The sequence below is a fragment of the Heloderma suspectum genome, chromosome 1, assembly GCF_057233095.1.
Source record: "Heloderma suspectum isolate Gila_16-S chromosome 1, 16-S_ref, whole genome shotgun sequence".
Classification (NCBI taxonomy): domain Eukaryota; kingdom Metazoa; phylum Chordata; class Lepidosauria; order Squamata; family Helodermatidae; genus Heloderma; species Heloderma suspectum.
The window spans coordinates 273,979,671-273,993,689 of NC_139458.1; the positions used below are offsets into that span (position 1 = coordinate 273,979,671).

The 14,019-nt window shown below is 42.1% G+C and overlaps 1 protein-coding gene across 6 annotated transcripts in view; it reads right to left on the reverse strand.

Moving 5' to 3' along the window:
• Window positions 1-1,799: 1,799 nt before the first annotated feature.
• The window catches only part of HPCAL1 (hippocalcin like 1), a 110,773-nt gene continuing 98,553 nt past the window's right edge, over window positions 1,800-14,019 (reverse strand). For all 6 annotated transcript variants that reach the window (XM_084826648.1, XM_084826652.1, XM_084826651.1 and 3 more), the window contains 3 exons: window positions 11,074-11,477; window positions 10,270-10,375; window positions 1,800-5,998 (listed from right to left, as the gene is read on the reverse strand). In XM_084826648.1, the coding sequence (XP_084682774.1) occupies window positions 5,901-5,998; window positions 10,270-10,375; window positions 11,074-11,451 (582 nt within the window). In that variant the 5' untranslated portion in view covers window positions 11,452-11,477 and the 3' untranslated portion in view covers window positions 1,800-5,900. The remainder of the gene's footprint in view (window positions 5,999-10,269; window positions 10,376-11,073; window positions 11,478-14,019) is intronic.

The window sequence follows — 14,019 nt, forward strand, 5'->3', positions numbered from 1 at the left end:
ACCAAGGGCAAGGTGGATGGATGATATTCTGGAGGTGACAGACTCGACGTTGGGGGAGCTGGGGGTGGCGACAGCCGTCAGGAAGCTCTGGCGTGGGCTGGTCCATGAAGTCACGAAGAGTCGGAAGCGACTGACCGAATAAACAACAACAAACCAGCACTGACCTTTCCCAAATAATAATTATTTAGCCACAGTAACTCAGGATATAGTCACATCCCTATAAGACTACTGCAGTGTGCACTACATGGGGCTGCCTTTGAAGAATGCTCACACACTTCAAAGGCAGCTCTTCAGGCACTACAACTGGCTAAGAATGTGACTGCCAGGCTGGCTTCTGGGCCCAATTCAAAGTGCTAACTATTAGCAAACTACTAGCAAAATATTGCTTTTTTTTTTTTTATTCTCTTATGCGAGGTCTTTTTATTGAGCTGTGTTGGTGCCTAATAATCTTTGCTTGGATCCAAGATTGCCATTCCACCAGCAGAACAGATACTGCTGGTAGAATGGGACTTCCCTATCCTCTGCTCCCCCTGCAGCCCCTGACACACCCTCCAAATCTGCTTCAGAGGCTTGGGAGACCCTCTGGAGCAGATCTGGAGCATCCACAGGGGGCTACAGCGGGAGAGAGGAAAGGGAAGTCCCGTTCTACCAGAAATATGTTCTTGGATCAAACCCCTTGTTTTTATTATGTATTGTAATCTTAACATCTTTGTTAGCCACCTAATAGTAGATCTATGGAGTGAAAGGTGGGGTGCAAATATTTTAATAAACAAACATTTTGAAGTCCTCACCTATGTTATAAGGCTGATGCTTTGGTCATGTAGGTATAAGAATGGACAAATATAGAGGAAATGGCACCTAGCATGCTCTCTTTTCTCTTAGTGGCCGAAATTGTGCTGGACTTTGCTGGTATACAGCTTAGAGCCCTGCAGAGTGGCTTACATATTTTTTTAAAATTATGATTAGATTTATAGCCCGCTTTTCTTTCCTCTTACAAGAAAAAACTCAAGGTGACTTACATGGTCCTGTTCCTCCTCTCCATTTTATCCTCAGAACTCTGTGAGGTAGGTTAGGCTGAGAGTCAGTGACTGGCCCAGTCAGCTTCATGGCTGAGTGGGGCGCAGAACCTGGAACTCCCAAGTCCCAGTCCAACACTAACCACTACATCACACTTGCTTTCCACTTCAGTGCTATAGAATTGTGTGAGAGCAATTCAGCTATACTAAAATGGAGAACTAAGTCTCACAGATAGGCAGGGGTTAGACTGCACTTTATCAGATGTATAGGTTTTCCCATTATTGCACACCTGACCAATTTTCCTTACTCAGCTATGTGTATAGTGCAGAGTACAGCTGAGTTATCTAAATACAGTACACTGCACTCCACATAGTCCTTACTTTTATATAGATATAAAAGCAAGTAAGCAACATGTGGAATGCAATGTCTACATTATAGACCATGGTTTTTATGTTAACCAAAAATATTTGCCAACAGGTGGTACTGTTTAATGCCACTATTTATATAGCACCACTCTCCAGCACTGCAGAGAACAGGTCTCCTCTGGTATACGAAGTATGGAGGAGAGTGCCCTATACTCAATTACCTACAAAATCTGTCAGCTGTCCATTTCTTCTGCCTGTGGTATTTGTAGAGATTTTATTGTGGTGATTTTTGTTGATGTCTCTTCAAAATTACCAATTCTCTGCATCACTGTGGGAGGCTTGGGGAAAAAACTCAAGTTTTCTGGCTCAAAAAGACTGCGGCATTGCAAAAAGTTTTATTTTTTTCCTTTTAATGCTTTCCTCTTTTAAAATTATTTGGAGGTTTGGAACTATTCAGAAATATACTGTGATTTTTCAACTGTAATTTTCATTAATACATTTTAAAATGTATACCCAGCCCAGCTTTTGATCAAATGATCCCCAGTGTGTCTTACAACAGATAATAAACACAATGCAAAACAACCAAACTGTCTCTCCTGGTGATGTGGCTGCTGCTGCTGCTTTCTCCAATGTTCATCCAAAGACCGTTTTATATTGGGCTTTAAGACAAGGGTCACTTACATGTTATTCTTGTGTAAACACTTGGGTTGATTAAAAAACAAGGGAAACATAGTGTTTCTTCCTACAAAAGCTGAAGGGAACAAATAACAAAAAGAACATTGATCGCCTGTCTTCTGAGTTTTCAGTAGGGCAAAGTGAACGTGTGTTCAAGCTGTAGAGACACATTCAGAATATCACATTTTAAAAATGTCCCTGGTGCTCATCTTCACTTTGCGATCTTGGCCCCATCTACATTGGGCTTTTACTCCGGGGCAGGTGCAAGTTGAGGTCCCTTGTGATAGATGACACAGTCGTGACTTCGCAGCCATCCGTGGTTTTTGCCTGGAAAAAGTGGAGTTCCAAGGAGTTGTTTTACTGCGATTTTTTGGGTTTCCTGTGGGTTCCCCCGCGGCTGCAGGCCATCTGTTCCTTCCCCGAACTGACTTCGCATCTTACAGTGGGCATGTTGTAGGGGTGCGTAGTGCCTGCATTACTCTGTGACGCCCCTTTGCTCCCCCATCCCTTCGCAGCTGCGCAGTTACAGAGTTTCATTTATTTAATCACACTTTCCCACATTTTTGCAGCTTTGTATCTTCGCAACGGTTGCTTTTGGACTCAGTACCCAAGGGCTAGGGAGGGTCTTGGGGGAGGAACAACATTGCTCCGGGCACCATTTCGGAGTGATGGCTAGGCATGTAGCGCTCATGTTTGTGAGCACGAACCATCGCAAGAGTCTCGGGCTGGGGAACTGACAAACTGATGGTGCGGAAATGAAGGAGCACAAAACACCCAATTTTTATCTAAAACAGGGTCACAAAGACACAGCAGAGCCCCTCAAATATAAAACAGCCACTGAAGTGCCACACCCCCACACTCATGGGACTGCACAACTGTACACAATGGCAAAAAAAGGGGCACGGTGAGTCTCTTAGGGAGGCGCACAGTACATCACCAGTGTATCACAGGGCATGCTAACTCGAAGCCGCATTACTGCACAGTTGCGACGGGATGGAGGGTCAAAGCAGTGCCATATAGATGGGGCTCTTCTATTGTCCATCCTTATAGCAAAATCATACTAGCAAGGCTTGTGCTTCTTTGCATGCCCCCATCATAACCATGTGTCCTCCTCCTTCATGCTGGATGTAGTAATGTTTTTTTAAGGGGGCTCTTTCTGATTCACCAAAACACTTTGCTGAACCAAGAACACAGGAAACTTCAGGCAGATGTATCTTTAAAGTGCCCTTCCATTCATACAACCAAGATAGTCATGTGGTATGCTTGTGGCTTTCCCTCATTTCAATACATATTTAAGGAAGCATTCTTGGTAGTTCCTTATACTTAAATAATCACAGCTATGTGGAAGCAACTGGGAAATGCATAGCAGTGGCTCCACCTGGCAGCGATTACATATATAAGCAATGTGTCTGCATTGCACATGGCTAATAAATAGCAGATGGTGGTGGCAGCACTTTTAAGTCCAAGCCTTTTATCCCCTACCCCTGCTTATTTATTTTCTTTATAAATTGATGGGGGCTGGAAGCCCCTCTGTAATTCACTGCCTGAAGTGACTGTTCCATGCATCTTCACAGGAAGGAGGGCTTTGCCAACGGAAGGAAATAATTGTCAACTTCCTCTACACCAACTTTCCCCAACCTGGTGTCCTCCAGCTGTGTTGAACTGCAACTGGCTGGGAATGATAGGAATTGCAATCCAACACATCTGGAGCGCACCAGATTGGGGAAGGCTGCTCTTCATGGTTTCCATAAAATGTACACAACTCTTCTAAACACTATTCCTTTAGAACATGGTTTTATTATTGTTGAGCACCATTAGGTGGGATATAAATTTAATTAATTAAACCTGCCTTCATTCATATATTCGCCTTCATGAGGCATCATGTGGAAGAAGCCTCGTAGTGGCTGTAGTAGGAGCTATACCTTGCCTTTCCCCTTTCCACTTATTTCCTTACCCTATGCTTCTTTGCCCCATTCAGCCTCAAAAGGTCCATACCTCCTCTACAGTATAAGGAAATGAGTCAGCATATGTAATCCAGCATAGGACTATAAATGACTACTGGTCATGATAGCTATATGCTACCTCCAGTATCAGTGTGCCTCTATATACCAATTGCTAGGGAACATGAGCGGAAGGGCACTAATGCACTATTTGTAGGCTTCCCACAGACAGTTGTTTGGCCACTGTGTGAACAGAATGCTGGACCAGATGGACCCTTAGTCTAATCCAGCTTGGCTCTTCTTATGAACTGGGGAGAGCAATCTGCGCCCCCTAGGCAGCAGCTGGGGGACACAGGATATTTTGGTTTCCTGACTCTGAGTGTGGAGCCAGGAAACTGTGCTCCCTGCCTCCCTCACAGCCAGAGCAGAGAGGACTGCACTGGCTGCTCCTACGCGCTCACACGTGAGCTCGTGGGGGTGAAAGAAGGTGTTCCCAGGGGTGAGGAGGGGACTGAGGACGCAGGGATACGACGTATCCCCAGCCGTCCCCAGCCTCCTTCCCTCCCCCTCCCCAAAGCCTCTGCTAGACAGGCAAAATCACCCACCTCCCACTCTGCATTAGATACTCATTGTAAGCCTCTGAGTTCAGAGGCTTACAAGTACCCAGGGTGGATCAGATTAGATTGTGCCCTAAGTGAATAAACTAGGGCTCTCTTCTTGAGACATGTGGAAGAATGGGGGAACATCCATTCCCTTACTGGTTGGGTGAATAGTGTTTTAAACTGACCATTTAACCCCCTTTCACTGCTTTTCACAGAGCAATTGTGCTGTGTGCAAACCTGAAGCATTAGGTGATTAAAGGATGACACAGGCCGACAAGAAAATTTGTCTTTATTTCAATTAACATTTCTTGGCATTAGGCAGATATTAAATAACACTGAAATGCACAAGACTATTAACAGATGGACAGCAACAAGGTCAGAGGGCCACAGCAAGTGCGTGTCGAATCACCTCACCTCACTCAAAAGCCATTTTAAATGCTGCAGCCACAGTAAGTGGCAGTTCACTGCGAAACACAGAAGTAGAATTATTCCTTTTTAGATTTCATTTAACACAGTAAAACGCTTGAACAATCAGCAGTAAAAACGAATGAAGTGTTGCAATTGGTAATTAAAAGTGTTATATCCACAAACAGCTAGTCATGCAATGCCGTTACAACAACTTTGTTATGCATAAATATCACAATCCTTTTTTTTTAAAAAAAAGTTTTGAATAATCACAGACATCTAGAAGAAATGAAGCATGAGTTCTACTTGATATATTAAATATGACCTAAATATTAAAATTTTACTTCACCATATATATAGTTTTTTATATATATATATTTAAAAGAATGGAAAGACCATTACATAAGTGCAAGCATTTTTCCTCATAGAAAGGAAACTGTTTTCATGCTCTTAAAAAAAATCCTACTCAATTTATTCCACATTTCATAGCCATTTTCTGGGACGCAACTGACATTGCCTGTCTTTTGCTGTTGCTGTGTCAGGCAAAAGGTACACACATCTCTTCTTAGGGGTTATTAGAAGGTCACCCATTCATATTAACCAAGTGATGTGCAATAAACCCTCTTTAACCTGCATGTAAACATATCCTTAAGTTATGTCAGATGTGTAGAGAGAGTCATAATATTATGCAGAGAGAGAAAACATGGAACCATGGAAGGAGGAGGAGTTGCATCAATATTGGTGAGAGGAATGAGACTCTGTTTCACTTGGATACACAGACAATCTGGCAGTGGAGTTTCATCCACTAACCACTGAGGAATGGTTGAGAAGGCATCAATTTATGAGCAAAGCTTGAACAAGCCAGTAATTTTCTTTGCAAACTGTCCAGAGTTCAATTAGAACTGACTTGCGCTGCTTGGATCACACTGTAACAACCGCACAATAGAGGGATCACTCTTGGCACCTTTAATAAACTCTTCGAGTGATAGTTTACCTTGAAGGGAAACAGAAAAAAAAGATACAAAATTAAAACATTCTCTTTGCCAAAAAATGGTAGCAAATGTAATTTATAAAACTCAAATAAAATAATGATAGAAGGATTAATCATACATATTCAATTGCCAATGAGTTTTAAGGTGAAACATATAATCCTGAACAGATGAGCCAGGCAATTATTAAGACAGTTCAAACAACTACCAGCTCAGGGCACATCTGAATAACATTTTGGTAAAGTGCAAAGTTATTTGTACTCCAAATTCTATATTATGGTACTAACAATACATCCGCCCTTACCCAATAATCCTTATTCAACAGAACCTAGCGGACTGTTCTGTTCTGCTGTCTACAGAAACCTTGATATAATCTAGACTTCAGAACAACAATCAGAATATGAAACAGACAAGATTCTCATATCCTGTTACACATCCAAAACACTAAAGATAAATGCAAAAACATTTCATGGAACTGACATGGAAAACATGTATAACCTCTCTAGTGATCCATTGCTTCCTTGAACTGACATCTTGCCGAGGTGTGAACTTTAACAAATCCAGATGGCTGAATCCCAGGCAAAGATATTTTTGAAGCTAATGCAGATCTCTCCCTGCACATACAAATTAGTGATGCCAAAATATTTGAAACTAACTAGACATTAAATCCAACTATTCTAGGTGAATTGGTCTGCAGACCTGGCAATCTGAATCAACACAAAACATTTCACAGAACGCTGTATGTATACATTCTGACAAACGGCTCACATTAATTACCAAATTGGAGCAAGACTACACAGTATGAGAATCCTGATGTTACCACTGAAAATGGCATCTTCAAGCACTCTCACTCTCTCTCCCTCCTCCTCCTCCTCCTCCCAGATAACATATAGTAAAATGCCCTGTGCCTTGACATCATCAGCATCATGTTATGAGTTATCCTGCCAAATCATTGTTCCAAATCAGTGGCTGTCACTGGAACACACACACAAAATGATGATGCCCTAGGCTATTTGTAATCTCTAGCTCCACCCTTAAAGGATTATTGAAACAATTCATATAATTTGAGGTACAGTGTAAGCTAAAAATTTGGGTATTTTCCTCATACTCATATTTCTTAGATCGGTAAAGGGAGAGGAGCAAAGCAATGCTGTAAGGAGAAGTGATGTTCTATTTCTAGGATGATTTGGTCAAGCACAGATAAACCTCCTTGAACACCATTCACTGCGGACGAAGGCCATCTGTGCTTGATCAAATCATTCCAGGGACATAGCCGGGCTAGAAAAGTGACACAGTGGGAACATATTCTGTTCTTCAACTCTTTCCTTTATAGCCACTTGAAGCCCATTATCAGGAAGTGATAATGTGCAGCCACTGCCCTAACTTAAATGGCTTATAGACACATACACTTCTATGTAAGTCCTCCCACAGTTGATGTAAGGAGGGATGGGAGAGCTGCCCTGTGTTTGACCCAAAGTACATTTGTGTCTCAAGTGTTAAAACCAAATGCTTGTAAAGCCTCAAGAAGGCTTTTGAAGCCTTCAACAATGCTTAAAGAGCACACATTCCAATCTCCCACCAGCTGCTACCCTCTCTTCCTAGGGCAAATCTCTCTCGCCTTGAGAAAGTGCTAGTAGCCAGCAGGGGGTGTCAATGAAAACTGGAGAGTTGAGCAAATGACACCCAGAGCATGGCTTTCTGCCAGGAAATCATACAGAGGCTGTAGTCCAGCCCATAATTTCTCGCCAGAAAAAAACGAAGGCACTCTGCATATTGTTGCTGCTTGTGGGTAGCCACTGTCTCCAATCTTTGTTGAAATCCTCCACCAGTTGATAGGCTCCTTTCCTTGTGGTGAAGGGTTTTTGTCCTGGGGAGGCAGAGTAGGAGCTGTTGGAGAGCTGGGGGTGCAAGCAGAATTGAAGGTAGGGAGGCTTACTTGAGGGGGGCTGTGCCTGCCTTGATTCAGCTTACAGTTATTTGAGTGGGGATGCTTGAATTGTCAAGGGACCAGCTTCCAATTCTCATTCGTTCCCTAGAAGCAACTGTTGCTTGACAGTGGCTACTTACTACACCAGGTAATGTTCTTTCCTTTTGAAAGCTGTTTGATGTATAGGTTATTGCATTCCAGGATAAAATGTATTAATAGGTAGCACTTCATAAAAACATCCCATTTGCATCTTATGTCATAGGAGACAGTATTTCATTAAAAAAAATAATTGCAACCTATTCCAAGACAATTCTTAACCCAATTTCCATTGTTCCTATTATAAGAATCACTTTCATTGCATTTATTTTGCCAGAGGGAAGGTTATTCATGTTGGAGATGTGTACTACTTTGCATCTTATAAAAAACCTGAAAAGGGGGCCTCATTCACACTTCGTGAATGCCATTATCCTCAACCAAGATGTTAAATTGTTGTAAAGCTAAGACATTTCGATAGGCTATCCATGTGGGGAAGATTTTCATTAAATATAATCACACCTGTTAGGTTATGTACTGCTTACCTTATTAATATTACTCCCAGTATCGACTACTATTACATATGTATGCATTCTCTTATGTCATTAGAGAACTAGTGTTTACCAGAAAGAAAGCTATTCTTAGTCCTGTTGCAACTGTTTTATTCACTAATAACTGTATTAGCCACCTGGAAGAGGTTGCTTTTTCCATGGAGTGGGGCAGGAAGGAGAGCCAGAATGAGAGATCACTCATCAGAGAAAATTCTGTCTCTATCATGTCCTGATCCAGTTGTATAGACTCAAGACTTTAATACTTTAAAAGTTGCTAGGTTAAGAATCAGTGTCTCTATATAGAAATACTTAATCTACTAACTTTTAAAGTATTGAAGTGCCAATTAAACAAACGACCATCAATGCAGAGCCAGGATAAAGAATTTAAAAATTAAAAGCAATTCTCTGAATTGCTTGCATTTCTTATCCTTTTATCAGTGCCTATCAATATTTTTGGTTTGTTTAAATGCTCTAAACTGGTGTGTTCTGCACATCCAACCATGATCCCACATACCTAGATGAACAATGCTATTAGTCTGAAGAGGAACGGCTGCTGGACAAGTCTGGAAGACCCCAAATACAAATAGTGAGGAGGAGAGGTATCACAGAATACCCAGCCTTGGGTATTCCATCCAAAGGTGATCCCCCCACCCTACTTGGAGGAAGAATAGTTCAAGGGAATCTGGTGGCAATACAATAACTCTATGGAAAAGCTCACTGCAGGAATTTTGATTCAGAACTCACAAGACCTTGTGGGAAAAAAGGAATTATCAAACTCACTGAAGTTGGCAGGTTTTTGACAAGATCAATTGTGCATAAATTACTGTTATAATTTCACTGGACCAGCCCTGACTGAGAACAAGGGCCAAACTACATATTACGTGGAAGATCCATATTCAGCTTTTCAACCCAGCTCTTTTTATATTTACTAGGACTGCAACATTTAATTGATTGATCAGTTAGAAGATCACCCAGTAAGCTTCATGGCTGAATGGGTATTTGAATCTGGGTTGCCCTGTCCCTTGGGTGATAAACTTTCAGCCTGCAGGCCTAGTCTGGTGCATGGTGCACCCCAATCCTGCCTACATGTTGCCGCCCTGGAGGAATCCCCTCAGAAAGCATCTAAGACTGGAAATAAGAGCGGAGATTCCTCTGCTGGTGCACACCAGCAACAGAACCTCCACTGTTATCTCTGATCTCAAATCAGAGATAGCAGTGGGGATGTGGGTCAGCCTGGGCACTGGGACTCACCCAGGTTGAGATGTCTTCACACAGTACTTGCAACTGATACAACTGCTCTTTGTTGTGCAAGAGAGAAGTTGGCTAAAGGTCTGTGAATCTCGAAGTATCGTAACTAGACTACATTGTATGAATTAGGACAAAAGTACTACCCTTTTCCTAATTTATTTCAATTGCAAAACATACATATCTGCAGTTTTACATTGCTTGGCAAGGTCTCTGGTACTAGTGGAGAAAAGTATTATGGTTAGGAGAAACATATTATGTAAGAGGAAACGGTCAGCACCTGGAGAAGGGGAAGAGATGTGTGGACATTCAGATGTTATACCTCACAATCGCTGCCTTTGGCAGGGTCATGCTTTTCTACAACCAGAGAGGCTAGAATTGTGGATTGCTTTGTTTAAAAAATGAGGATTTTAAAAAATATGTCACAGATTGTGGCTGTGTAGATTTTGTGACCTGAGATTAAGGAGCTATGAGCACATGCATATCAATATTCCAGGCAGGTTTGATGCAGGAATCATACCGTCATTGTTTGTGTCCATCTGTCTGAAGATTTTGTCTGTTCGTTTCTCTGGAGTAGATTCATCCTCTGGCATTTTCATGACTGAAGACACCATTTTGTAGATTGCCTATGCAAGGACAGCAAAATACAGGAAATGTGTTTTGTAGCTTTGAGGGATTGTAGACCAAACTTAAGAAAGGCTGATTGGTGATTTCCTAAGAAGCTTATATTTTAAGCTATGGGAAATAAGTGCTAAGGGCACATTCTGCATTTTTTTAAAAGCAAAATTAGGACATGAACTGTGATTTGCATATAATGTATTCCCCATATACTACATGCGCTGTATTTATATGAGTCATAAGAAATGCAGAGAATTATAATTTACTAGAAAATGCCCATCAGTTTGACAGTGTCTGTGTGTATTATATAGGTTTACATATTGTGCTTATTTACATATTGTAAGCACTGTTGTGGGGCGCTGTGTTATTTTGTGTTCTGCACAGACACACATGATCCCCCTCCCCCAAAGGGAAATGGGAGAATTAAATGGATGCACTTTTGGGGACACTACAGGCACTTGGAGCTAAGACTGCTCTATGTGCACATGGTGTGTGTGTGTGTGTGTACACACACATGCACAAATAGTTTTGGTTCAGCTGTTTCGTACAAGATGGGAAGAACTTCATCTGGAATATGCTCAAGTCCTGTGGCACACAAATCAAGACAATGTATGCTATTGCATGTTAAATATGCAGTTTAACATTTAAAGGCCTTGGACTGGACTAGACAAGTTTTAATGTACCCTTCCAGCTCTGATTTACTTACCTGAACGATCTCAAGCATTTCAGCACGGCTGATGTAGCCATTGCCATCAAGGTCATACATGCTAAATGCCCACTTCAGCTTCTGTTCGAGCTTCCCTCGAGAAGTGACGCTCAATGCAATTATAAATTCCCGAAAGTCAATTGTCCCATCGCCGTTGGTATCGAAAGTGCGGAACACATGTTCTGCAAATTTTGAGGCATCGCCATAGGGGAAGAAGTTAGCATATATCTTTTTGAATTCATCAACAGTCAAATGGCCAGTTGGGCAATCTTTTAAGAAGCCTTTGTACCACTCTTGAAGCTCGTGGTCTGTGAATTCAGTATTCTCTCGGAGATCTTGGAGAACTTCAGGTCTTAATTTACTGTTCTGTTTCCCCATTCTGTTCTTTGTTAATCTCTAAGAGGCTGCAAACAACAACAACACAAATTAAGTTTTTCTTAAACCCACTGCTGACATTAAGAACTTAGGGATATTAAACATACAGACTGAATGTAAGAGATTAATGCTTATTTGATGCAAACTGGGGGTGGGGTGGTGGCAGCAGTTGGATCAATAATTTATTGAGAAGAAATACCCAACCCTTCTTTTCCCACCTTTGTCCAAGTTTATCGCTGCTGACAAGCCCATTGTAGGATATGAGAAGAGGCAGAGGAAATGTGAATCATTATGCAAGTAATTTCCTCCTCTTCATTTGTACAGAACATATAATACAAACTATATCTTGTATCCAGTGGTGGCCTTCTGAAAACGGGACAGAGTCCTTCAGGTTTTTGATCTAGTGGAGGCTTCCCCTAACAAAGAGGGAAGGCAGTTTCTTCAAATTCTTCCTCCCACTGCAGCTCCTCCTGTGACATCTCAGGTTAGTGGAAGCTTCCATTAGGTTAAATGCTCTCTGGGAACAGAATGCACAATTGGATGCACAACCCTGTTGTTGTTTTTTCATATAACAAGCCACAATCACCATTATAGCCAGTCTCCTATACTAGGAATTTTGTTCTATCTCTCCCCGCCCCCCCATACTTTATGTACATAATCATAGAATCATAGAATAGTAGGGTTGGAAGGGGCCTACAAGACCATCGAGTCCAACCCCCTGCTCAATGCAGGAATCCAAATGAGAGCATCCCCGACAGATGGCTGTCCAGCCTCAACTTGAATGCCTCCAGTGTGGGAGAGCCCACTACCTCCCTAGGTAATTGGTAACAGTCAGGAGATTTTCCTGATGTTCAGCCGGAATCTGGCTTCCTGTAACTTGAGCCCATTATGCCGTGTCCTGCACTCTGGGATGATCAAGAGGAGATCCTGGCCTTCCTCTCTGTGACAACCTTTCAAGTACTTGAAGAGCGCTATCGTATCTCCCCTCGGTCTTCTCTTCTCAAGGCTAAACACGCCCAATTCTTTCAGACTCTCCTCATAGGGCTTTGTTTCCAGTCCCCTGATCATTTTTGTTGCTCTCCTCTGAACCCTCTCCAGCTTGTCTGCATCCTTCTTAAAGTGTGGTGCCCAGAACTGGACACAGTAGTCCAGATGAGGCCTAACCAGTGCTGAATAGAGGGGAACTAATACTTCACATGATTTGGAAGCTATACTTCTATCAATGCAGCCCAAAATAGCATTTCCCTTTTTTGCTGCCACATCACATTGTTGGCTCATATTCAGCTTGCGATCTACAACAATTCCGAGATCCTTCTCGCTTGTAGTATTGTTGAGCCAAGTATTCCCCATCTTGTAACTGTTCATTTGGTTTCTTTTTCCTAGGTGCAGAATGTGGCATTTATCCCTGTTAAATGTCATTCTGTTTTTTTCTGCCCAGTGCTCCAGTCTATCAAGATCACTTTGAATTTTGTTTCCATCTTCCAAAGTATTAGCTATCCCACCCAATTTTGTGTCATCTGAAAATTTGATGAGCATTCCCTGCACCTCCTCCTCCAAGTAATTAATAAAAGTGTTGAAGAGCACTGGGCCGTGCGGTACCCCGCTCGTTACCTCTCCCCAGTTGGAGAAGATCCCATTGATAAGCACTATTTGAGTCCGATTCTGTAGCCAACTGTGGATCCACCTGATCGTTGTTTCATCTAGCCCATTTTGAGCTAGCTTGCTCATCAGGATATCATGGGGCACTTTGTCGAAAGCTTTACTGAAGTCGAGGTATCTTATGTCCAGAGCATTCCCACAGTCCACAAGAGAGGTGACCTGATCAAAAAATGAGATCAGATTCGTTTGGCAGGATTTGTTCTTGACAAATCCATGTTAGCTTTGAGTAATCCCTGCATTGTTTTCAAGGTGCTTCCAGATGGATTGCTTTATCATCTGCTCCAGAATTTTCCCAGGGATTGATGTCAGACTGACTGGTCTGTAGTTTCCAGGTTCCTCCTTTTTGCCCTTTTTGAAGATAGGGACAAAATTAGCCCTCCTCCAGTCATCTGGCACTTCACCCGTCCTCCATGATTTCTCAAAGAGAATAGACAGTAGTTCTGAGAGCTCTTCTGCCAGTTCCTTTAGGGACTGTTCATCCCTAAAGGTGCAGTTCATCTGGCCCTGGAGATTTGACTGACTAGGGTGCAGTTCATCTGGCCCTGGAGATTTGAACTCTGAATGAGTAGTTAGGTGTTCCTTGACCGTATGCCTATCGATCTCAAGCTGCAATCCTGCTCCTTCAGCCTGTACTTCTCCTTTGCCAAGGGGGTCATAGACCCTCTTTTGGGAGAAGACTGAGCCAAAGTAGGAATTGTGCACTTCTGCCTTTTCTTTGTCATCTGTTACCATTTTGCCATCCTTATTTAATAGCTGAACCACAATTTTGCTATCCTAGTAGTTACAATCCTACTGAATACTAATTCTTCATTTCCCCTTCTAATTGTACCCTTTCTGCATGTCAAAAGTAAAAGTAAAAACACTGGGTTTAAATGGAATTTATTATTCCAATTACTTTTTACAGTCCTTCCC